Raw genomic sequence first — 26,849 nt, 5'->3', positions numbered from 1 at the left:
GAACTTTGCAACCTTTTGCCACATTTCAGGCTTCAAACATAAAGATATAAAACTGTATTTTTTTGTGAAGAATCAACAACAAGTGGGACACAATCATGAAGTGGAACGACATTTATTGGATATTTCAAACTTTTTTAACAAATCAAAAACTGAAAAATTGGGCGTGCAAGAAACTCAGAAATACCTTGTGTTACTTTTGATGTTGAGTCGTTATACACAAATCTTCCACACGAGGGCGGTATTGAAGCTATGGAACATTTTCTTCTGCAACGTGACCCTAATGAACTACCTTCCAGTGCATGCATTATAACATTGTCTGAAATAGTACTCACACATAACTATTTCATGTTTCTAAATGATTTCTTTATTCAGACGAAGGGTACTGCTATGTGATCCCCAATGGCTCCTAACTATGCTAATTTGTATGTGGGTTACATGGAGAAACACTATTTTCAATCCTCTCAAAAATGTTTTCTTGCCTCACATCATTATGTGGAAACGGTATATTAATGATATTTTTGTTCTATGGAAGGGTGATGCAAAACAGCTCCAGGCATTCCATGCTCTTCTTAACTCCTGTTCTGATCATTTGAGATTTACTATGCAATCTGATACACGTCAAATCAGTCTTCTTGATCTTGTGTGAAGATAATGTTCCACATCAACAACAAACTACAATGGTCCAAACACACCAAGACAGTCGTGAAGAGGACACGACAAAGCCTCTTCCCCCTCAGGAAACTAAAAAGATTTGGCAGGGGTCCTGAGATCCTCAAAAGGTTCTACAGCTGCAACATCGAGAGCATCACTGCCTGGTACGGCAATTGCTCGGCCTCTGACCGCAAGGCACTACAGAGGGTAGTGCGTACGGCCCAGTACATCACTGGGGCAAAGCTGCCTGCCATTCAGGACCTTTACACCAGGCGGTGTCAGAGGAAGGCCATAAAAATTGTCAAAGACCCCAGCCACCCCAGTCATATACTGTTCTCTCTACTACCGCATGGCAAGCGGTACCGGAGTGCCAAGTCTAGGACAAAAAAGGCTTCTCAACAGTTTTTACCCCCAAGCCATAAGACTCCTGAACAGGTAATCAAATGGCTACCCAGACTATTGTGTATAGCTTGTCTTTTTACTGTTGTTTTATTTCTTGACTTACCTATTACGTACCTTTTTTGCACTATTGGTTAGAGCCGGTAAGTAAGCATTTCACTGTAAGGCATTTCACCTGTTGTATTCGACGCACGTGACAAATAAACTTTGATTTGATTTGATCCTTGACAAGTCTCGGAGGGTTGATTCCTGCGCTACCGAAATTAAGCCTTGGCCTCGAACGCTTGCAGAAACTGAACGTTTCTTCATGGAAAATCATCATAGTTTATAGCACTTGTAATTTGTATTTGCTAATATATATTTATTTTTTTATAATATTGACACCATATTCCATTGGTTAACTGACCACAATCCATTGAATCAATATGAAGAAGTGTTGATTATTTGACGTCAGGAGACCACAGCACATGAAAGAAAGCGTTGAGAAATGCAGCACAGCGTTATGTTTTCCTGCAATGTTCACTGCTGGCGTGTGAGGCCAAGAGTGCGGGGCGCTTCATTTCTGTCGCGCAGGGATCAAAACGTTAACAGTTCTGCGCTGCTCCGCAAAGCGTAAGAAGTAGAGGCCCTATCACCATAAATGCTGCAAGGCCAACGCAGACAGCAGATTGACCATATAGTTCCTTTTAGCCTGCCTGCTCTCTAGCCATCGTGCACTGTCCAACATAACATGGGAGGTTGCGTTCATGTGGGCTAGTCCCCCCCATGTAACCAAACACCATTCAGCAGTATGTCAACATCAAAGTCCTTGCTCCGTCAAAACGACACGCCACACCCATGGACCTTCGTTTATTCTCCGAAGTATGTAGCGAACATAGAGCAGCGGAATAATTCAGTTTGAGTCGTTATGCAATGTCAACAAACTCACGCTGAGAAGAAAAACCGGTTAAAGAAATCGGACGATCCATTTTCTGGATTTAATTTAGCCCCTCTCTGAAGTGAACAATTTATCTAAGCTGTTGTTTGTATCATAACCAAATATTAAAATGGGAAGAATTAATATCTGGGTAAAACGGGCGTTCATTTGTGTGTGTGTCTTGATAGGGGTAAGTAATCTTCCAGTCTATTGGCCTTATTTCATTCGAGTTGATGAATTCGTTTTTTTTTTATCGGCCACTTTATGACCGTGTAGACAAGTTTAGTTATATTACTTTCCTTCCTACATTTATTGCAGCGCTTGTTGTTGTTATGCGCGCGGTGGGGTGCCCAAGCAATGAGCGGTGCTGCTTACATTAAAATATATTGGCCGATTGTTCTCCTCTAGTGTAGTACTGAACAAAGAAGTAAAACAAAATAGATGTTGTAGCCTACGTAGTTACCCTTTGATATCAGCTGTCATGTTTAAACTTTCACTGGAATCCGTTTTTTTAGGTGTGGCTTGTGGGGGATGTGTTCAACATATTTATTTATTGTCTCAGCATATTCTACTTAAACTGCAGTATGTTATAAAGTTATGTCATGTTTATTAACTCAGACACACGGCATACCACAAAGGGTTTGTAAGTATATTTGATTAGTAAACAGCCAACTAAATTAACATTTCAGCTATTCATGTCATCATTTATAGGCTATTTATAAATGATACATATGAAATATATTGTAAACTCATTAACCCTCTGCTCACAAACCCTGTAAATAATTCCATCCCTCATGACTCATGATGAAGCATGAGTAGAATTCTCAGAATAATACCCTGTACATTGTAATGATTGTATCTACATTTACTGTGTATTATCAGTAGAATTCCCAGTATAATACCCTGTACATTGTAAAGATTGTAACTACATTTACTGTGCATTATCAGTAGAATTCCCAGTATAATACCCTGTACATTGTAATGACTGTATCAACCTTTACTGTGCATTATCAGTAGAATTCTCAGAATAATACCCTGTACATTGTAATGACTGTATCAACCTTTACTGTGCATTATCAGTAGAATTCTCAGTATAATACCCTGTACATTGTAATGACTGTATCAACCTTTACTGTGCATTATCAGTAGAATTCTCAGAATAATACCCTGTACATTGTAATGACTGTATCAACCTTTACTGTGCATTATCAGTAGAATTCCCAGTATAATACCCTGTACATTGTAATGATTGTATCAACCTTTACTGTGCATTATCAGTTGAATTCCCAGTATAATACCCTGTACATTGTACTGATTGTATCAACCTTTACTGTGCATTATCAGTAGAATTCCCAGTATAATACCCTGTACATTGTAATGATTGTATCAACCTTTACTGTGCATTATCAGTAGAATTCTCAGTATAATACCCTGTACATTGTAATGATTGTATCAACATTTACTGTGCATTATCAGTAGAATTCTCAGAATAATACCCTGTACATTGTAATGACTGTATCAACCTTTACTGTGCATTATCAGTAGAATTCTCAGTATAATACCCTGTACATTGTAATGACTGTATCAACCTTTACTGTGCATTATCAGTAGAATTCTCAGTATAATACCCTGTACATTGTAATGACTGTATAACCTTTACTGTGCATTATCAGTAGAATTCCCAGTATAATACCCTGTACATTGTAATGACTGTATCAACCTTTACTGTGCATTATCAGTAGAATTCCCAGTATAATACCCTGTACATTGTAATGATTGTATCAACCTTTACTGTGCATTATCAGTAGAATTCCCAGTATAATACCCTGTACATTGTAATGATTGTATCAACCTTTACTGTGCATTATCAGTAGAATTCCCAGTATAATACCCTGTACATTGTAATGATTGTATCAACCTTTACTGTGCATTATCAGTAGAATTCTCAGTATAATACCCTGTACATTGTAATGATTGTATCAACCTTTACTGTGTATTATCAGTAGAATTCCCAGTATAATACCCTGTACATTGTAATGATTGTATCAACCTTTACTGTGCATTATCAGTAGAATTCTCAGTATAATACCCTGTACATTGTAATGATTGTATCAACCTTTACTGTGTATTATCAGTAGAATTCTCAGTATAATACCCTGTACATTGTAATGATTGTATCAACCTTTACTGTGCATTATCAGTAGAATTCTCAGTATAATACCCTGTACATTGTAATGATTGTATCAACCTTTACTGTGTATTATCAGTAGAATTCCCAGTATAATACCCTGTACATTGTAATGATTGTATCAACCTTTACTGTGCATTATCAGTAGAATTCCCAGTATAATACCCTGTACATTGTAATGATTGTATCAACCTTTACTGTGCATTATCAGTAGAATTCCCAGTATAATACCCTGTACATTGTAATGATTGTATCAACCTTTACTGTGCATTATCAGTAGAATTCCCAGTATAATACCCTGTACATTGTAATGATTGTATCAACCTTTACTGTGCATTATCAGTAGAATTCTCAGTATAATACCCTGTACATTGTAATGATTGTATCAACCTTTACTGTGTATTATCAGTAGAATTCCCAGTATAATACCCTGTACATTGTAATGATTGTATCAACCTTTACTGTGCATTATCAGTAGAATTCTCAGTATAATACCCTGTACATTGTAATGATTGTATCAACCTTTACTGTGTATTATCAGTAGAATTCTCAGTATAATACCCTGTACATTGTAATGATTGTATCAACCTTTACTGTGCATTATCAGTAGAATTCTCAGTATAATACCCTGTACATTGTAATGATTGTATCAACCTTTACTGTGTATTATCAGTAGAATTCCCAGTATAATACCCTGTACATTGTAATGATTGTATCAACCTTTACTGTGCATTATCAGTAGAATTCCCAGTATAATACCCTGTACATTGTAATGATTGTATCAACCTTCACTGTGCATTATCAGTAGAATTCCCAGTATAATACCCTGTACATTGTAATGATTGTATCAACCTTTACTGTGCATTATCAGTAGAATTCCCAGTATAATACCCTGTACATTGTAATGATTGTATCAACCTTTACTGTGCATTATCAGTAGAATTCTCAGTATAATACCCTGTACATTGTAATGATTGTATCAACCTTTACTGTGTATTATCAGTAGAATTCCCAGTATAATACCCTGTACATTGTAATGATTGTATCAACCTTTACTGTGCATTATCAGTAGAATTCTCAGTATAATACCCTGTACATTGTAATGATTGTATCAACCTTTACTGTGTATTATCAGTAGAATTCTCAGTATAATACCCTGTACATTGTAATGATTGTATCAACCTTTACTGTGCATTATCAGTAGAATTCTCAGTATAATACCCTGTACATTGTAATGATTGTATCAACCTTTACTGTGTATTATCAGTAGAATTCCCAGTATAATACCCTGTACATTGTAATGATTGTATCAACCTTTACTGTGCATTATCAGTAGAATTCCCAGTATAATACCCTGTACATTGTAATGATTGTATCAACCTTTACTGTGCATTATCAGTAGAATTCCCAGTATAATACCCTGTACATTGTAATGATTGTATCAACCTTTACTGTGCATTATCAGTAGAATTCCCAGTATAATACCCTGTACATTGTAATGATTGTATCAACCTTTACTGTGCATTATCAGTATAATTCTCAGTATAATACCCTGTACATTGTAATGATTGTATCAACCTTTACTGTGTATTATCAGTAGAATTCCCAGTATAATACCCTGTACATTGTAATGATTGTATCAACCTTTACTGTGCATTATCAGTAGAATTCTCAGTATAATACCCTGTACATTGTAATGATTGTATCAACCTTTACTGTGTATTATCAGTAGAATTCTCAGTATAATACCCTGTACATTGTAATGATTGTATCAACCTTTACTGTGCATTATCAGTAGAATTCTCAGTATAATACCCTGTACATTGTAATGATTGTATCAACCTTTACTGTGTATTATCAGTAGAATTCCCAGTATAATACCCTGTACATTGTAATGATTGTATCAACCTTTACTGTGCATTATCAGTAGAATTCCCAGTATAATACCCTGTACATTGTAATGACTGTATCAACCTTTACTGTGCATTATCAGTAGAATTCTCAGTATAATACCCTGTACATTGTAATGATTGTATCATGTGTTGTATTCTCTTCAGATCATCAGCACCCTCTTGCTGGCCATCACGTTATTTGGACATGGGCACTTCCACCAATCAGAAGAAGTAATTGTTATTTTTATAGCTCCTATTACATTTCCTTATTATGTCATACACATTTAGTTATACTAATTCTGTGTCCATCTAGCCTGGTCCCAGATCTGTTTGTGCTGTCTTTCTAACTCCTACAGTGTTTAGCATGACAACAACCATAGGAGTTGGTTATACAGCATAAACAGATCTGAGACCAGGCTAGAATCCATCAGTATCATTGTAATATTATGATTATAAACCCAGAATTGCCATTTCATGAATTTGACTTGTCTTCCTACTCACAGATAGACAAGATGCTGCCAGGGATAGCAGTTCTGTATGTCCTAGACGCAGCAACCCTGGCCCTTTCAATCTTTGGGGTCTATGGAGCTCGCAAGGAGAAGAAGTGGGCTGTGATTCTGGTAAGCTTGCCAAGACCTGTACCCTTAAGTGGTAGATGCCCTGGTCCCAGATCTGTTGGTGTGATCTTGGACAATGACCATAGGGGTTGGCTATAGAACACAAACAGATCTGGGACCAGGTTAGTGTCTACCGACGTGCAAAACGGTTCCTTTCTGACAAGTCATGGCATGCCTTAGAACTCAACTGAAACCAATCAACCATTTTCCTCATGACCTGTTTCTAACATGTTTCCCAGAAAGTGTGATATGGTTTGAAGTGATTTTTGATTTGAATGAACCTTTAAGTATTGATTTTGCTTGACAAACCCCAATATGTGTGTGTAGTTTTCTGTAGGTATGTCACTGGCCAGCCTATACCTGTTTGTGAATTGTGTGAAAGGATATCAAGCCAAACACGAGGTACAGTCTACAGCTTCTATGTATCTTACCTACCCTTTGAATTCAACCTTGAGCCAATGTTTGTTTGCTGTTCCGGTGAAAATATATTAGAGTTAAATGTAACATAAATGTTATAGTATAAAGCATGATGGTGGAATATATCTGACTCTTGATAATTCAGTCTGTTCCCATCAAAGTCGTAGATGATTACTGTATAGGTTTTAGCTGTGAATGTAACAGTCAATGTAAACCTCATTCATTTCAAGATGGAGGAGTTAAGCAGAAAGGAAGACCTAGCCATGATGCCTCTCAGTGGAGCCAAACAAAACGATATAGAACAGATGTACTACTTTCAAGCTAACGTAAGTCACCTTCATTGAGTACTTCTTAGGGTCTCGGCCAATCCAGGACAGGGTGTATGCTTCCACCTTTGTAATTAGGTGTGTTTTTCCATGGGTGAGTCCTTAGGGCTGTGGGGTTGGGGTTGTTTTGGATACAAAGTGTCTGCAATGTGTTTTCCGGACACAGATGATGTAAACCTAGTCCTGGACTAAAATTACTTTCATTGGAGATGTCTCCATGGAGTAGGCTTCAAGGCCTTATAGTTCTGGAAATCAATTAAGTGTTTTTAAAGTGTCTGTTGTTCTGTTTCCTTCACTTTCAGTTAAAATGCTGTGGGCTCGTACAAGGCTACCAAGACTGGGGCACAGACATCCCCCTCTCCTGTCTCTGTTCTGATGAGGACTCAACAGACTTTAAATGTGTGAGTCTGCTGTGTTAAATAAGTTAACTTGATGCTGTTGTTGATGTTGTTGTGTGTATGCTGAGGAGGATTCAGTGTGTCAGTCTGTGTTAAATAAGTTAACTTGATGCTGTTGTTGATGTTGTTGTTGTTGTTGTTGTTGTTGTTGTTATGTGTATGCTGAGGAGGATTCAGTGTGTCAGTCTGTGTTAAATAAATCTGTTATGTCTTTCGGTAAGATCAATTGATATATTTTTACGAGCCCATGTCACATTCTATTTCAGGTTGCTCGTGGTAACAATACAAGATTTGTTATTCACTATCCGAACAGTGATATGTCTGATGATGACCACAAGGGATTAATGGATGAACACATGCTGGTATATAAAGAGGTAAAATCATGTCATTCCACTACACGATTACAATGCCATAATTCTAGTTTGATATACAAAGATGATTTACAGTACTCTTTGATACAATAAAGTGATATTTGTTCTGATTTAATACGGACACATGTACTCTTGTTTTTCTCACAAAATGATAAACTCTAAATTTGTAATTTTCAGCCATGTCTTCCCATCCTGATCCCTTTCATGGGCTATGCAATCAGCCTGATGATAGGAACATTAGCAGCACTTAACGCATTATGGGTATGTATTTCATATCTATGTCTGTACTATTTAACCATTTCAGGGTTGGGGTCCATTCAGTTTTTTCAATCAAATCAATTGAAATTCAATTCCCCAAAAATTGTCCTTAGTGGATTTTTCAATTCAGGAAATGAAATTCAATTGACTACCCGAATTGAAAACTTTAGTAGTATTTGTTCATTATAATTATTACCGATGTGGCAGCTAAAAGCTGAATTGCAGTACACAGTACATACAAGTAAACAAGAACAATTAAAACATCTGAAAGTCAGGATGCTAACTGAAGGATGGATGATTTGACCCCTGTCATGGAAGTTCAGTACTGAGACAGACTTGGTCATTTCTTCAAACAATCATCTTTATTTAATATTGATTAATTATTGCAACATTGAGGATGGTTGACCCCTCTCCCCCCCCTTGAGTGTTGGACCCAGTAACCTAACCTTTACACAAATGCAGAGTACTGTATATAGCTGACACTAACAATGCTCAGTCATGGTTGATTCAACCCCCCCCTCATGCAGACCAAGGAGCATCATAAACCACTGGCTTCATCCTGTCGTTATCTGCACTTGGGTTGTTGTCTTAACCCCACCCTGGCTTAGTTTCCCAGATGGAAGAATGATTTAGAGACAATGAGGAATTGTTCTAAACTCCTCTCTTGGTTACACCCATCACATGTTTACTATGTAATGCAGTCTTTAACTAATTTGTCAGCTCAAATCATCTCTGATGACCAGATTAGCTGCAGGGAATTAGAGTGGAGACCAAAAAAACATAGACACTAACAGGACAGAAATATCCTTCTATCTATTAAACATGAATTGCAAACTATTAATAATTAACAAATCAGGTAAATATGTCATTTTTCTATCACACCCCAACACTGTACCATAGTGATTTTCACCGTACCTTTTGAGTGTAGGCCTATTAGATTGAACCATCATCTATCACACTCAGCGTCTGGTCACCTGCTCCGTCAATCCTGACTGAACCGTTACTGTGTGTCTGGTCCTCAGGATGTTGGAGTTGCCCTGGCCATCACAATACTCTGCCAGATGAGAAGAAAGGTTGATGTGCCACCTGTGATCTTCACCTCTCAACCACCTCGATACAGAGAGCTGTGTGACACAGCAGAGAGTGTCTGACATGAAATAGTCCTCTTATGAAGGAGACTCAATGCACTAGTCTGAGTGCCAGTCTGTTTGTGCCATCATGACAACTCCTGTCACTCATTTGTGTCAAGCCAAACATGACAATGGGTGACAAAGAGTTGACTTGGCAATGACAGACTGGCACGATGGCCTTTATTTAGCTTGGCAAGTCAGTTAGGAACAAATTCTTATTTACAATGACGGCCTACCGGGGAATAGTGGGTTAAACTGCCTTGTTCAGGGGCAGAACGACCGTTGGCATTGGCAAGACCACAAACAGATCTGGGATCAGGTTAGCAATGCACTCATATTATGTACATACTCATAACACACATGAAAGGACAACTCGGGACATTATTAGACATTAGACATCTCTACTGTGTTGTCCAAAGTATTACTGTTCAACTGATTATCCATCTGACTGCCAGCAAGAGTCTTCTTATTGGCTGTCAAAGGTTCTGTAAAACATGTGGTTTGTTTTTCTGTTGTAAATAATTGGTAACCATTTAACCGTTGAAGTGCCTCAGTGTTGGTTACAGTGTCTTGAATAAAGGGACAAGCATCTTTTAACATTATGGTCCTTCTTTATTCGACAACCATTTCTTCCAATGACTTTTGTCCTCTCCCCATCCTTATTTTATTTTCTGCCTTCCTCTTTTCCTCCTGCTCTCTCCTCTCATCCTCCTCTCTCTTCCTCTCTGCTCTCCTCCTCTTTTCCACTTGCTCTCTCCTCTCATTCTCCTCTCTCTTCCTCTTTTCACCCTACTTGGCCCTATCAGAGCCTACACCCATTAAAACCTCACCACTATTCCACTACTTGGCCCTATCAGATTCTGCACCCATTAAAACCTCCCCACTATTCCACTACTTGGCCCTATCAGATGCAACACCCATTAAAACCTCCCCACTATTCCACTATTTGGCCCTATCAGATCTTACACCCATTAAAACCTCACCACTATTCCACTACTTGGCCCTATCAGATCTTACACCCATTAAAACCTCCCCACTATTCCACTACTTGGCCCTATCAGATCCTACACCCATTAAAACCTCCCCACTATTCCACTACTTGACTCTATCTGATCCTACACCCACTAAAACCTCCCCACTATTCCACTACTTGGCCCTATCAGATCCTACACCCATTAAAACCTCCCCACTATTCCACTACTTGGCACTATCAGATCCTATACCCATTAAAACCTCCCCACTATTCCACTACTTGGCCCTATCAGATCCTATACCCATTAAAACCTCCCCACTATTCCACTACTTGGCCCTATCAGATCCTACACCCATTAAAACCTCCCCACTATTCCACTACTTGGCCCTATCAGATCCTACACCCATTAAAACCTCCCCACTATTCCACTACTTGGCCCTATCAGATTCAACACAAATTAAAACCTCATCACTATTCCACTACTTGGCCCTATCAGATCCTGCACCCATTAAAACCTCCCCACTATTCCACTACTTGGCCCTATCAGATCCTACACCCACTAAAACCTCCCCACTATTCCACTACTTGGCCCTATCAGATCCTGCACCGGGCCTCTTTTCCACGTTAATAGCATGCATACGTAAACACAGCACCAGACCAATGTTTATCTATTATATTGACTAGATAGTGACCGCTCTAACAATGGAAATACATCTCCTTAATGATCGAAGGCAGGCGAGATCAGGTTGTAACATTCTAGCCAATGTGAGGGCAGATACACAACTATGTGATTTTTCTCAAAGTTGCCAGAATGTAACCTGCATCCACTTATATCAGTACATTTGTAACAGCCTAAACATTACGGAACTATTAGATCAAATAAGCCTCACATATTTGACCCTTCGCTAAGTTCCGCCTCACTTAGTTACTTTTGCAACATCGAACAACATTTTCCCTGGAAGCCCAAATCCCCATTCAGACACAGTGGAAATCCCCTCACAACGATCTCAAAGTGTGTTTCTAATACACAATGAAATGAAACACTGACTTCCCCTTGCTAACCAGGAAACTCTTGGGTATGTTGTTGTGGACTGTTATTATCATTGCTTCACTGGAACCTGGTAAAATTATGTTTGTAGTGTAGCTAGCCACCGAATAGCTCTGAATTCACTGTCCGCACGCAGTCCAAGCTGTAACCCCTTTTGGAGCTAATAGTGGTCTGAATTTGTATCCTGATGTCGACAGCAGATTAGAGTTGTATTCATCAGTGGAGGCTCCTCAGAGGAGGAAGGGGAGGACCATCCGCCTCAGTGCATTTCTGAAAAATACAAATAGGGAAACATTTAAAAAGTTATATTTTTTTATAAAACTATACGATATATATTCAGGTCAGCAAATAAATGATTAAAACACACTGTTTTGCACTAAAGGTCTACAGTAGCCTCAGCAGCAGTCTGTAGGGTAGCACCATGGTGAAGCTAGAGGACAGCTAGCTTCTATCCTCCTCTGGGTACATTGACTTTAATACAAAACCTAGAGAACTCATGGTTCTTAACCGCTTCCATAGACTTACACAGAAATTGTGACAACGTCAGAGCCCTTGCAAGATGAACTGACGTTGTCCACCCAATTAGAAGATCAGAGAATGAATATAGTACTGGAAGAATAAGCTACAGCTAGCTAGCACTGCAGTGCATAACATGTGGTGAGTAGATGACTCAATGAGAGAAAAAGACAATAGTTGAACAAATTCATTTCTTCCAAAATTAAGGAGAAGCAAGACAGAGAGAGAAAGAGAGAGAGAGAGATAGCTATGTTTGGTTGTATTCTTTTCTTCACTTTCACTTAGCTAGGGAATGCAGCTAGCTAGTTTAGCCTATTCAAATGCCTGGCTCAAACAGAGAAGGATGCTATGTTACTTAGTTGGCTATGGCTATCCAACTCTGGAACTCATTCAAGTCAAGATAAGCTCTTGGTTTAATGAATGTTTGCCACTGTAGGCTGTGTGTAGTGGTTAGCGGTCATGATATGAAGGTTTGGCTTGTAAAGGTTTTTTCTCCTGGTTACAGACAGCTGATGTGTTGTGCACTAAAGTCCACAAGCGAATGGAAAAGGTGAGAGGATGAGAGCGAGTTGGTAATTGCAAGAAGGAATTCTATATACAACGAGCAAAGTGTTCAGGCTGTTTTTATGTGTCTGCTATGAAAGTGAATTGTGTTTGCGTGTGATCAGGTGTGTGTTCATTCCTCCGATTCTGTTAAAAGAAAAACCTTAAACGGAAGCAAACGGAATGAAACAGAAATAAACATACCTGAATTTGTCCAATAGAAACTCACATTTGCAACTGTTGGACTAATGATTACATCTTAGATCAGCTAGATGCAGGCAAGAGTGTGCAAACGGCTCTGCATATCACCTTACAGTTCTTTCATATCCTCCTAGGGAGGAGGAGGTAGGGTTTCTATTGGACAGAGCCTAACTATACTGGCCCAATAAGCACATGCCCTAGTGATAGCTGTTATTGGACAGTGGTTAGGGTTTGGTATTGGTGCTGTTGTCCTGGGTTCAATACTCTCTAGGGGAGTCACCCTACACTCACATTAGTACCAATATATGTTAATGTCATTATTTGGCAGCAGTTAAACACTTATCTGATCTAATTCAAAATGAGTTTGTCAATGGCACGTTTGTTGTGCATTATATATGTGGTGTAGATTTCAAAATGACCATGGAGTTATTTTTGAGATGCTCAGCTATGTAGAATGAATAAATACTGACCATTTATGAGTTAGTAGAAATGTGGGCAATTATAATTCGTGCTCAAGAGGAAAACGTACATATTCCTATCGTTTGATGACAAACTAATTTTAAATTGGATCAGATAGGTCTGTTGTAACTGATGCCAAAATAATGACATTAACATATTTTTGTTAAGTGGGTCTTGAACACAAGACCAAAGACCAATGACAAACACCTTCCCCACTGTCCCAATAAGGGATATCGCTAGGACATGTGCTCATTGGGCCACTATAGTTAGGCCCTGTCCTGTCCAGAAACAAACCCTACCCCCTACTCACCAGGCACTTGTTGTAGATCTGAAACAACTTGATACCTCTGTTAAAAGTACACTCAAGAAAAAGGGATTCAAGAGTATCAATTAAAACAGGTTAACATGCACCACCAACATCAGACAACTGTTCTGAAAGCCCTTAAATGGATGAAATAAGTCAATCAAATCAATGATGATAATGGTCAGATGAATCAGTACATGATATAGACATGGTAGTGTAGCAGGAAGCTAGACATACCGTGAAACAAGAGGTTATGAGTTCAAATCACAGGTGAGAACTGTAGAATAATAATTATTGTATAAACTAACATGCACAATGTAGTAAAATATCTCATTTGATTATGTTATGTTAAAAGCATTCTGTGTGAGTATCCCTTGCCAACAAAAAAAATAGCTATGAATGGATCAGTGGTTCACCAATCAGGGCCTTGATTGGCATGACAACACAAGTCTTGACGTGTAATGAAACCATTTCCATTTGTTTTGTTCCATCAGGCGACGTCCTGACAACTGATACACAGAAATGTTCTTGAAACGTGTCTAGAACATGAATATCTTATGTTGGACATAAATATTTTTGCATCTGAGCTAATAGAGCGTACGGCTCTCCTTTACTTAATCTTGTTTTCTGAGAACATAGCAGCCATGTTCTGTGTATGTTTGTTGGGACGTTGATGGAATATTCTCCTAACCCTTACAACACTGGACACATGGATGTTCTTGCCACGTCCATTAAACATAAATATTGTCCACTGAATTATTATTATTTTTAAAATATAAACGCAACATGTAAAGTGTTGATCACATGTTTCATGAGCTGAAATAAAAGATCCCAGAAATATTCAGTCTGCTCAAGTCATTATGCTTTATAGGTGGTGTGGAACGTTCCAGAAGGAGGATTATTGGAAACTATTTGACTTGAGCCAGTTTTAGATGCATAATGAGTCTGTTTATAATCACAAAAAGTGCTTATTAGTAGTAATAATTTGTTATTGGTTAGGATGTTGGAGCTGGAGAGACAAAGGGAAGTCCAGAATGTCTCTGTATGGCCAGATATGTTATTTCTGCATATTAATATTTCTAAGGAAGTAGGTAAAGAACCACAGGCGAGTCTCAGTTCCTGGTAAGATCATGCGAGTTTCGGTGGAACTAGGGCCGGAAGAGACTTCCACATCGAAGTGAGGACAAAGTTGAAGAGAAGAAACTTCTACGAGGGAGGCTAGAGTGGCACATCCCATCAACCCTTCAACTATAGCCTTTTCTCTCTCACACACACCTCCCTGCCCACAAAGGTCCTGCACTCAGGCTGGGCCACGATTACACCAATAGGGGGACCTGACTCAGTTCCTGCCCAACAACAGAGACTGATTGTATTCCAGACATACAAGGAGGTGACTCCTAATTGAAAGGTATATATATATATATATATATATATATATATATATATATATATATGCTTGAGTGAATTCTATGTGTGCTTGCAGTAGCAGCATCCAGTTTTGGGTGGAATAAATCTAGTCTGAGCTTCCTTTGGTGTCTGACTGGATTTGCACCAGAACTTAGAACCTAACATACAGATAGAAGGTCCCCCTAACCAACGGAAAACTGGACACTCAAACATTAGGGTAACATTACGGGTAACTTTACAAAAACCTTCTCCCTAGCAGGGGCGTCATGCACCCAAAACTCTGAAGGGGCACAAAGTAATACACTGGACTACACAAACTGGAAACCGCATATCCGGAGGCTGCATTTATTGTAGCTGGGGACTTTAATAACATACATCTGAGGAGTATGCTACCGATGTTCTATCAACACATCTCCTGTGCTACTCGGGCATCGAGAACTCTGGACCATTGTTTCTCCCCCTTCTGGGATGGCTACAAGGCCCTCCCCCACCCTCCTTTCAGAAAATCAGATCATGCCTCCATTTTGCTCCTCCCATCCTATAGGCAGAAATTTAAACAGGAAGTACCCGTGGTAAGGACTGTTCAATGTTGGTCTGACCAATCAGAATCTATGCTTCAAGATTGTTTCAATATTTGATGATCTGACTTGTTGGAAAGGTGGCATCCTATGATTGTGCCACGTTGAAAGTCTCTAAACTCTTCAGTAAGGCCTTTCTACTGTCAATGTTTGTCTATGGAGATTGCATAGCTGTGTGCCTAATTTTATACACCTGTCAGCAATGTGTGTGACTGACATAGCCGAATACAAATACTTTTGTACATATAGTTCAGCTCTGAGAGCTGTCTGGTTTAAAGACTTGTTGGTTTTGGAGGGCTGACTGCCTTAGCAGGAACTAAGGGGGATCCGTAATAAACCCCAGAAAGAGTAGCTGCTGCCTTGGGAGGAACCAATAGGGATCCATAATAAACCCCAGGAAGAGTAGCTGATTCCTTGGCAGGAACCAATAGTGATCCATAATATACCCCAGGAAGGGTAGTTGCTGCCTTAGCAGGAACTAATAGGGATCCATAATAAACCCCAGGAAGAGAAGCTACTGCCTTGACAGGAACTAATGGGGATTGTTAAAAAGTATAAATACAACTGAAAATACAGCACGTGGAATCATTCCCATTGTAGAGAAGCTACCCTCCAGTCTTCAAGAGAAATGGGTGTCACAGACTGAGTTGCAAACAGCGACACCGTGTGGCCTTTCTCCCCCTTTCACTTGTCCTTTTTCATCCTCAATGAGACAAACGTGAGGAACGACCCCAGCTTTACCCTTTCAACCTCAAGTACATCCATGACAAGACCAGAGGGACTCCAAGTAAGTAATCCCATCTCAGCACACTAAACAGAGGCTGGTAAACCTGCCTACCAGCAACATCCAGTTGAGGACGCAGACACAGGGTGCCCTATCCACAAGTACCACACCATCTCAAGAGCTGTAGAGGATTCAGACAAAAGCCTCTGGAAGAATGTAAACGTTGTCTAAAGGACAACTCAATTTGCTTTAGATGCTGCGCTTCAACAAGCCAGCATGCTGCACAGAGTGTAACAGTAACCAACATGTTGCAGCTCTTAAAGCTGTCCCAGTGCCCTTGGCTATAACAGAGGTTTCCTCACCTGCCATAGAGCATGGCAGGAATGGCGACGCTCACTCTCCCATAGGTGTCGGTCATGGGCATGCCCAAGAGCCCATGTTTGTCAACGCATACAAAAGCAACCCTTGTTGAAAATTGACCGCAGAGCAATGGAGCCTCCAGTCCAACCAAGCTCCACAGCCAACCAGCTTCCAGAGCCAGTCAGTGTTTAGAGTCAGCCTTTCAAAACCAACATGTCTTTACAACTAGACAGCTCTCAGAGCTAACCTATAAATACAAAATTATGTGGACACCCCGTCAAATTAGTGGATTCAGCTATTTCAGCCACACCCTTTGCTGATAGGTGTATGAGCACACAGCCATGGAATCTCCATAGACAAACATTGGCAGTAGAATGTTCTTACTGAAGAGCTCAGTGACTTTCTACGTGGCACCGTTATGGGATGCCGACTTTCCAACAAGTCAGTTCGTCAAATGTGTGCTCTGCTAGAGCTCCTCTGGTCAACTGTAAGTGCTGTTATTAGCGTCTAGGAGCAACAACGTCTCTGCCGTAAAGTGGTGGGCCACACAAGCTCACAGATTGGAACCATCGAGTGCTGAAGCGGGTAACCTGTACAAATCATCTGTCCTCGGTTGCAACACTCACTCCGAGTTCCAGACTTCCTCTGGAAGCAACGTCAGCACAAGAACTGGTCGTCGGAGCTTCATGAAATGGGTTTCCATGGCCGAGCAGCCACACCCAAGCCTAAGATCACCACGCGTCGGCTGGAGTGGTGTAAAGCTTGCTGCCATTTTTTTAATGTTGTTGATTTAAATAAAACATATATTTTTTACCCCCTTTACTCCCCAATTTTGTGGTATCCAATTGTAGTTACTATCTTGTCTCATTGCTACAACTTCCCTACGGGCTCGGGAGAGACGAAGGTTGAAAGCCATGCGTCCACCATACACAACCCAACCAAGCCACACTGCTTCTTAACACAGCGCGCATCCAACCCGGAAGCCAGCCGCACCAATGTGTCGGAGGAAACACTGTGCACCTGGCGACCTGGTTAGCACGCACTGCGCCCGGCCCGCCACAGGAGTCGCTACTGCGCGATGAGACAAGGATATCCATTGTCCTGGTGGAAGGTGAACCTTTGCCCCAGGCTGAGGTCCTTAGTGCTCTGGAGCAGATTTTCATCAACAATCTCTCTGTACTTTGCTCCGTTCATCTTTCCCTCGCTCCTGACTAATCTCCAATTCCCTGCCGTTGAAAAACATCCCCACAGAATGATGCTGCCACCACCATGCTTCACCGTAGGGATGGTGCCAGGTTTCCTCCAAATGTGACCCTTGGTATTCAGGTCAAAGGGTTCAATCTTGGTTTTGTCAGACCAGAGAACTTGTTTCTCATGGTCAATGAGTCCTTTAGGTGCCTTTTGGCAAACTCCAAGCGGGCTGTCATGTGCCTTTTACTGAGGAGTGGCTCCTGTCTGGCCACTCTAACATAAAGGCCTGATTGGTGGAGTGCTGCAGAGATGGTTTTCCTTCTGGAAGGTATACAGAGGAACTCTGGAGCTCTGTCCTGAGTGACCAAGGCCCTTGTCCCCCGATTGCTCAGTGTGGCCAGGCGACCAGCTCTAGGAAAAGTCTTGGTGGTCCCAAACTTCTTCCACTTAAGAAAGATGGAGGCCACTGTGTTCTTAGGGACCTTCAATGCTGCAACCATTTTTTGGTACCCTTCCCCAGATCTGTGCCTCGACACAATCCTGTCTCGGAGCTCTACGGACAATTCCTTAGACCTCACGGCTTGGTTTTTTGCTCTGATATGCACTGTCAACTGCAAAAATGTTGAAAAACCTGTTTTCGCTTTGCCATTATGGGTTATTGTATGTAGATTGAATGGAAGCAAATTATATTTAGTCCACTTTAGAATAAGGCTGTAACAGAACAAAGTGTGTAAAAAGTCAAGGGGTCGTACTACTTTCTGAATGCACATGTACAATTTGTTTTAATAATAATGTTCTCCGTTTTGCTCTATAACCCCCACAAGCGTCTTGAGACTCGTCTGCAGTTGGTAGAATCCGATCTGCCAACTTCGTTCTGTAGTGTCCGAACAGTTTGGGCTACACACTACACACTATTTGTGGAAAAGTGAGACTCTCATGAACACGTACATGTTGGTTATTTTGCTCTAGGATGCCCACAGGCCTCAAGAGACTTGTCTGAATGTCCCCGGTAGAGTACTGTATATATGGAGACAGTTTAGTGCCAAAAATAGGGGATTAAATAATGCTGAAATAAGTATAGTAACATAACATACCCAAACATATTCCCCATTCTTAGGAAAAGGATGTAATGATGAAGTCTACGTGGTGTAGGTATTTTACAATCAGAGGAGGTTGGTGGCACCTTAATTGGGGAGGACGGGTTTGTGGTAATGGCTGGAGTGGAATAGGTGGAATGGTATCAAATACATGAAATACATGGTTTCCATGTGTTGGATGCCATTCCATTAGTTTTCATAATTACTGTGTAAGTCTACGGAGAGGAGTGAGAACCATGAGCCTCCTAGGTTTTGTGTTGAAGTCAATGTACCCAGAGGAGGACAGAAGCTTTGACCAGGTTCCAGTGAAGCAATGATAATAACAGTCCACAACAACATACCCAAGAGTTTCCTGGTTAGCAAGGGGAAGTCAGTGTTTCATTGTGTATTAGAAACACACTTTGAGATCGTTGTGAGGGGATTTCCACCGTGGCTGAATGGGGATTTGGGCTTCCAGGGAAAATGTCTGAGGTTGCAAAAGTAACCAAGTGAGGCGGAACTTAGCGAAGGGTCAAATATGTGAGGCTTATTTGATCTAATAGTTCCGTGATGTTTAGGCTGTTACAAATGTACTGATATAAGTGGATGCAGGTTACATTCTGGCAACTTTGAGAAAAATCTCATAGTTGTGTATGGCTAGAATGTTACAACCTGATCTCGCCTGCCTTTGATCATTGAGGAGATGTATTTCCATTGTTAGAGTGGTCACTATCTAGTCAATATAATAGATAAACATTGGTCTGGTGCTGTGTTTACGTATGCATGCTATTTACGTGGAAAAGAGGCCTAGTGCAGGATCTGATAGGGCCAAGTAGTGGAATAGTGGTGAGGTTTTAATGGGTGTAGGATCTGATAGGGCCAAGTAGTGGAATAGTGGTGAGGTTTTAATGGGTGTAGGATCTGATAGGGCCAAGTAGTGGAATAGTGGGGAGGTTTTAATGGGTGTAGGATCTGATAGGGCCAAGTAGTGGAATAGTGGTGAGGTTTTAATGGGTGTAGGATCTGATAGGGCCAAGTAGTGGAATAGTGGGGAGGTTTTAATGGGTGTAGGATCTGATAGGGCCAAGTAGTGGAATAGTGATGAGGTTTTAATGGGTATAGGATCTGATAGGGCCAAGTAGTGGAATAGTGGTGAGGTTTTAATGGGTGTAGGATCTGATAGGGCCAAGTAGTGGAATAGTGGTGAGGTTTTAATGGGTGTAGGATCTGATAGGGCCAAGTAGTGGAATAGTGGGGAGGTTTTAATGGGTGTAGGATCTGATAGGGCCAAGTAGTGGAATAGTGATGAGGTTGTAATGGGTATAGGATCTGATAGGGCCAAGTAGTGGAATAGTGGGGAGGTTTTAATGGGTGTAGGATCTGATAGGGCCAAGTAGTGGAATAGTGGGGAGGTTTTAATGGGTATAGGATCTGATAGGGCCAAGTAGTGGAATAGTGGGGAGGTTTTAATGGGTGTTGGATCTGATAGGGCCAAGTATTGGAATAGTGGGGAGGTTTTAATGGGTGTTGCATCTGATAGGGCCAAGTAGTGGAATAGTGGTGAGGTTTTAATGGGTGTAGAATCTGATAGGGCCAAGTAGACTGAAAAGAGGAAGAGAGAGGAGAATGAGAGGAGAGAGCAAGTGGAAAAGAGGAAGAAAGAGGAGGATGAGAGTAGAGAGCAGGAGGAAAAGACAAAGGCAGAAAATAAAATAAGGATGGGGAGAGGACAAAGGTCATTGGAAGAAATGGTTGTCGAATAAAAGGACCATAATGTTAAAAGATGCTTGTCCCTTTATTCAAGACATTGTAACCAACACTGAGGCACTACAATGGTTAAATGGTTAAACAGTTGAACAGTAATACTTTGGACAACACAGTAGAGATGTCTAATGTCTAATAATGTCCTGAGTTGTCCTTTCAAGTGTGTTATGAGTATGTACAAAATATGAGTGCATTGCTAACCTGATCCCAGACCTGTTTGTGGTCTTGCCAATGCCAACGGTCGTTCTGCCCCTGAACAAGGCAGTTTAACCCACTGTTCCCCGGTAGGCCGTCATTGTAAATAAGAGGTTGTTCGTAACTGACTTGCCTAGTTAAATAAAGACCATCGTGGCAGTCTGTCATTGCCAAGTCAACACTGTCTTGTTTGGCTTGACACAAATGAGTGACAGGAGTTGTCATGATGGCACAAACAGACTGGCACTCAGACTAGTGCATTGAGTCTCCTTCATAAGAGGACCATTTCATGTCAGACACTCTCTGCTGTGTCACACAGCTCCCTGTATTCAGGTGGTTGAGAGGTGAAGATCACAGGTGGCACATCAACCTTTCTTCTCATCTGGCAGAGTATTGTGATGGCCAGGACAACTCCAACATCCTGAGGACCAGACACACAGTAACGGTTCAGTCAGGATTGACGGAGCAGGTGACCAGATGCTGAGTGTGATAGATGATGGTTCAGTCTAATAGGCCTACACTCAAAAGGTACGGTGAAAATCACTATGGTACAGTGTTGGGGTGTGATAGATGATGGTTCAATCTAATAGGCCTACACTCAAAAGGTACGGTGAAAATCACTATGGTACAGTGTTGGGGTGTGATAGATGATGGTTCAATCTAATAGGCCTACACTCAAAAGGTACGGTGAAAATCACTATGGTACAGTGTTGGGGTGTGATAGATGATGGTTCAATCTAATAGGCCTACACTCAAAAGGTACGGTAAAAATCACTATGGTACAGTGTTGGGGTCGATTCATCCATCCTTCAGTTAGCATCCTGACTTTCAGATGTTTTAATTGTTCTTGTTTACTTGTATGTACTGTGTACTGCAATTCAGCTTTTAGCTGCCACATCGGTAATAATTATAATAAACAAATACTACTAAAGTTTTCAATTCAGGTACTTGAAATTCACTTCCTGAATTGAAAAATACATATGAAAAACGACAGACAATTTTCAATTTGGGAATTGACTTTCTATTTATTGAATTTAAAAAACTGAATGGACCCCAACCCTGAAATGGTGAAATAGTACGGACATCGATCTGAAATACATACCCATAATGCGTTAAGTGCTACTAATGTTCCTATCATCAGGCTGATTGCATAGCCCATGAAAGAGATTAAGATGGGAAGACATGGCTGAAAATGAAAAATAAAGAGTTTGTAAAAAACAAGAGTATCCACTCTGTACTATATCAGATCTTGAACATATAGCTGTTTATTGTATCACTGAGCACTGCAAGACATTTTGCGCAAAATTAAAAAATTAACTTTTTAGTTGCACCTTCTTGACAGCAGAGAGAACATTTTTTTAATTTTAGAGTTCATTTCGTGCAATTCTACACATTTTGACATGGGGTGTAGAGAAAATCTTGCCGTTTTAAAGCAAGTTTGCTGCAATTCTACACATTTTGCCATGGGGTGGTGAGAAATGTATGCAGTTTTTAATATGACATGAGAGTGAGACTGACTAACAACATCATTGGGGACCTCATGGGCGGTAATTCGACCACGATAACAGGTTTAGATAGCTGACCGGTAAACAAATTTAGCCATCTAAAAGATATTATCTGACATGGCCTAGTTGATCTGACGGCCTTCACAATGGCCGCCAGTTGCCCATCCCTGGTGTAGTGGAATGACATGATTTTACCTTTTCATATACCAGCATGTGTTCATCCATTAATCCCTTGTGGTCATCATCCTCAGACATATCACTGTTGGGATAGTGAATAACAAATCTTGTATTGTTACCAGGAGCAACCTGAAATAGAATGTGAGATGGTTTAAAACAGTGCTCTACTTTAGCTGCATGATTTCTTACTAGGCTACAGCATGGCAGCCATTATGTGTCTGGTCCAAATGTGTTCTATGGTATTTGTTGGTCTTTTAGAGTATTGTCATGTACATCTTCCTCAGTTTATTTATGGTTGTCTTGTCACTGTCCTCATCATCTGTTTTGTATTATTTTTTTAAATAAAAAATGTATTGCTCTTACCGAAAGACAAGAGATTTCCACTTTCATATTTGAGTGATAATTTATTTAACAGACGGACACATTGAAACCCATCCTCCTCATCATACACATAACAACAGCAACAAGTTAACTTATTTAACACAGACTCACACATTTAAAGTCTGTTGAGTCCTCATCAGAACAGAGACAGGAGAGGGGGATGTCTGTGCCCCAGTCTTGGTAGCCTTGTACGAGCCCACAGCATTTTAACTGAAAGTGAAGGAAACAGAACAACAGACATTTTAAAAACATGATTTACCAGGTATAGTTAAGGCCTAGTCCTGAAAGAACCCTCCATGGAGAAATCTCCAATGAAAGTGTTTTTAGTCCAGGCCTTGATTTACATAATATGGAAAACTGGTCCTAAAGACACACACACATTGAAACAGCACTCTGGGACTTTGAATTGGCACCCTGGGACTTTGAATTGGCACCCTGGGACTGTGAATTGGCACTCTGGGACTGTGAATTGGCACTCTGGGACTTTAAATTGGCACTCTGGGACTGTGACTTGGCACCCTGGGACTTTGAATTGGCACTCTGGGACTGTGAATTGGCACCCTGGGACTTTGAATTGGCACTCTGGGACTGTGAATTGGCACTCTGGGACTGTGAATTGGCACCCTGGGACTGTGAATTGGCACCCTGGGACTGTGAATTGGCACCCTGGGACTGTGAATTGGCACTCTGGGACTGTGAATTGGCACTCTGGGGCATTGAATTGGCACTCTGGGACTGTGAATTGGCACTCTGGGACTGTGAATTGGCACTCTGGGACATTGAATTGGCACTCTGGGACTGTGAATTGGCACTCTGGGACATTGAATTGGCACCCTGGGACATTGAATCGGCACCCTGGGACATTGAATTGGCACCCTGGGACATTGAATTGGCACCCTGGGACTTTGAATCGGCACAAGCAGAGACCATAAGAAGCATTAAATGAAGGTGACTTACGTTAGTCTGCATGTTGTATAGCCCTTCTAAATCAGTTTGATTCGCTCCACTCAGAGGCATCATCGCTAGATGTTCCTCTCTGGTTAACTCCTCCATCTTGAAATGAATCAAGTTAACATTCAGTGTTATAGTCACAGCTGAAACCTATAATCAGCTCTGAATTTTGAAAAGGACAGATACAGTACATTGAATTGTCAAGAATCAGATGCATTGCACCATCATACAATAACTTCTCAAATATATTTTTACCAGAACAGCAAATAAACATTGCCTCAAGGTTGAATGAAAGTCACAGCCATGTATATCCCCCCAAGCAGATATCTCGAAGGCCCTGAAAGAACTACAGGTTGACTGATTATGATTTTTCAACACCGATACCGATAATTGGAGGACCAAAAAAAGCCAATACCGATTAATCGGACGATTTTTATATATATATATTTGTAATAATGACAATTACAACAATACTGAATGAACACTTTTATTTTAACTTAACATAATACATAAGTAAAATCAATTTAGTCTCGAATAGATAATGAAACATGTTCAATTTGGTTTAAATAATGCAAAAACAAAGTGTTGGAGAAGAAAGTAAAAGTGCAATATGTGCCATGTAAGAAAGCTAACGTTTAAGTTCCTTGCTCAGAACATGAGAGCATATGAAAGCTGGTGGTTCCTTTTAACATGAGTCTTCAATATTCCCAGGTAAGAAGTTTTAGGTTGCAGTTATTATAGGAATTATAGGACTATTTCCCTCTATACCATTTGTATTTCATTAACCTTTGACTATTGGATGTTCTAATAGGCACTATAGTATTGCCAGCCTGATCTCGGGAGTTGATAGGCTTGAAGTCATAAACAGCTCAATGCTTGAAGCACAGCGAAGAGCTGCTGGCAAACGCAGGAAAGTGCTATTTGAATGAATGCTTAGGAGCCTGCTGCTGCCTACCACCGCTCAGTCAAACTGCTCTATCAAATATAAAATCATAGACTTAATTATAATATAAGAAACACACAGAAATACGAGCCTTAGGTAATTAATGGTAAAATCCGGAAATTATAATTTAGAAAACAAAACGTTTATTCTTTCAGTGAAATACGGAACCGTTCCATATTTTATCTAACGGGTGGCATCCATAAGTCTAAATATTGCTGTTACATTGCACAACCTTCAATGTTATGTCATAATTATGTAAAATTCTGGCAAATTAATTACGGTCTTTGTTAGTAAGAAATGGTCTTCACACAGTTCACAACGATCCAGGCAGCCCAAACTGCTGCATATACCCTGACTCTGCTTGCACAGAACGCAAGAGAAGTGACACAATTTCACACCCTATTAAGACAGTTTATGTAAGTGTTTCCTTTATTTTGACAGTTACCTGTGTATATATATATATATATATATATATATATATATATATATATATATATATATATATATAGACTACTGTACCTCGTGTTTCCTTTATTTTGACAGTTACCTGTGTATATATATATATATATATATATATATATATATATATATATATATAGACTACTGTACCTCGTGTTTCCTTTATTTTGACAGTTACCTGTGTATGTATGTATATATATATAGACTACTGTACATCGTGTTTCCTTTATTTTGAGAGTTACTTGTGTGTGTGTATATATGTATATATATATATAGACTACTGTAGCTCGTGTTTGCTTTATTTTGACAGTTACCTGTGTATATATATATATACAGTGCCTTCCGAAAGTATTCGGCCCCCTTGAACTTTGCGACTTTTTGCCACATTTCAGGCTTCAAACATAAGATATAAAACTGTATTTTTTTGTGAAGAATCAACAAGTGGGACTCAATCATGAAGTGGAATGACATTTATTGGATATTTCGAACTTTTTTAACAAATCAAAAATGGAAAAATTGGGCGTGCAAAATTATTCAGCCCCCTTAAGTTAATACTTTGTAGCGCCACCTTTTGCTGCGATTACAGCTGTAAGTTGCTTGGGGTATGTCTCTATCAGTTTTGCACATCGAGAGACTGAAATTTTTTCCCATTCCTCCTTGCAAAACAGCTCGAGCTCAGTGAGGTTGGATGGAGAGCATTTGTGAACAGCAGTTTTCAGTTCTTTCCACAGATTCTCGATTGGATTCAGGTCTGGACTTTGACTTGGCCATTCTAACACCTGGATATGTTTATTTTTGAACCATTCCATTGTAGATTTTGCTTTATGTTTTGGATCATTGTCTTGTTGGAAGACAAATCTCCGTCCCAGTCTCAGGTCTTTTGCAGACTCCATCAGGTTTTCTTCCAGAATGGTCCTGTATTTGGCTCCATCCATCTTCCCATCAATTTTAACCATCTTCCCTGTCCCTGCTGAAGAAAAGCAGGCCCAAACCATGATGCTGCCACCACCATGTTTGACAGTGGGGATGGTGTGTTCAGCTGTGTTGCTTTTACGCCAAACATAACGTTTTGCATTGTTGCCAAAAAGTTCCATTTTGGTTTCATCTGACCAGAGCACCTTCTTCCACACGTTTGGTGTGTCTCCCAGGTGGCTTGTGGCAAACTTTAAACAACACTTTTTATGGATATCTTTAAGAAATGGCTTTCTTCTTGCCACTCTTCCATAAAGGCCAGATTTGTGCAATATACGACTGATTGTTGTCCTATGGACAGAGTCTCCCACCTCAGCTGTAGATCTCTGCAGTTCATCCAGAGTGATCATGGGCCTCTTGGCTGCATCTCTGATCAGTCTTCTCCTTGTATGAGCTGAAAGTTTAGAGGGACGGCCAGGTCTTGGTAGATTTGCAGTGGTCTGATACTCCTTACATTTCAATATTATCGCTTGCACAGTGCTCCTTGGGATGTTTAAAGCTTGGGAAATCTTTTTGTATCCAAATCCGGCTTTAAACTTCTTCACAACAGTATCTCGGA

At 40.2% G+C, this 26,849-nt stretch overlaps 2 protein-coding genes across 4 annotated transcripts in view; one reads left to right on the top strand and one right to left on the bottom strand.

The window, feature by feature from the left end:
* The first annotated feature begins 1,726 nt into the window (after positions 1-1,726).
* On the top strand, positions 1,727-10,160 carry LOC110499797 (tetraspanin-8). The gene is made up of 9 exons (XM_090228658.1): positions 1,727-2,156; positions 6,212-6,277; positions 6,550-6,666; positions 6,991-7,065; positions 7,311-7,406; positions 7,709-7,807; positions 8,071-8,178; positions 8,353-8,436; positions 9,456-10,160. The coding sequence occupies exons 1-9, from the start codon at positions 2,097-2,099 to the stop codon at positions 9,582-9,584; spliced, it is 834 nt and encodes a 277-aa protein (XP_090084784.1). The 5' UTR covers positions 1,727-2,096; the 3' UTR covers positions 9,585-10,160.
* A 10,559-nt stretch (positions 10,161-20,719) lies between these two features.
* LOC110490623 (tetraspanin-8) overlaps positions 20,720-26,849 on the bottom strand; it is a 16,098-nt gene continuing 9,968 nt past the window's right edge. For all 3 annotated transcript variants that reach the window (XM_090228657.1, XM_036945264.2, XM_036945263.2), the window contains 5 exons: positions 23,923-24,018; positions 23,077-23,175; positions 22,603-22,713; positions 22,005-22,088; positions 20,720-21,323 (listed from right to left, as the gene is read on the bottom strand). In XM_090228657.1, coding sequence (XP_090084783.1) covers positions 21,195-21,323; positions 22,005-22,088; positions 22,603-22,713; positions 23,077-23,175; positions 23,923-24,018 — 519 coding nt within the window. In that variant the 3' untranslated portion in view covers positions 20,720-21,194. The remainder of the gene's footprint in view (positions 21,324-22,004; positions 22,089-22,602; positions 22,714-23,076; positions 23,176-23,922; positions 24,019-26,849) is intronic.

Source organism: Oncorhynchus mykiss, unplaced genomic scaffold, assembly GCF_057628025.1.
Source record: "Oncorhynchus mykiss isolate SJ-2025 unplaced genomic scaffold, ASM5762802v1 scaffold96, whole genome shotgun sequence".
Lineage (NCBI taxonomy): Eukaryota > Metazoa > Chordata > Actinopteri > Salmoniformes > Salmonidae > Oncorhynchus > Oncorhynchus mykiss.
The sequence above is the reverse complement of the archived record's forward strand: the minus strand, read 5'-3'. Positions and strand labels throughout refer to the sequence as shown.

Excerpts from the sequence above, each read along its gene's own strand:
- LOC110499797 (XM_090228658.1), top strand. The coding sequence starts at position 2,097 with ATGGGAAGAATTAATATCTGGGTAAAACGGGCGTTCATTTGTGTGTGT. Across the intron at positions 6,667-6,990 it reads AGAAGTGGGCTGTGATTCTG|TTTTCTGTAGGTATGTCACT; the intron begins GTAAGCTTGCCA and ends ATGTGTGTGTAG. Across the intron at positions 7,066-7,310 it reads GATATCAAGCCAAACACGAG|ATGGAGGAGTTAAGCAGAAA; the intron begins GTACAGTCTACA and ends ATTCATTTCAAG.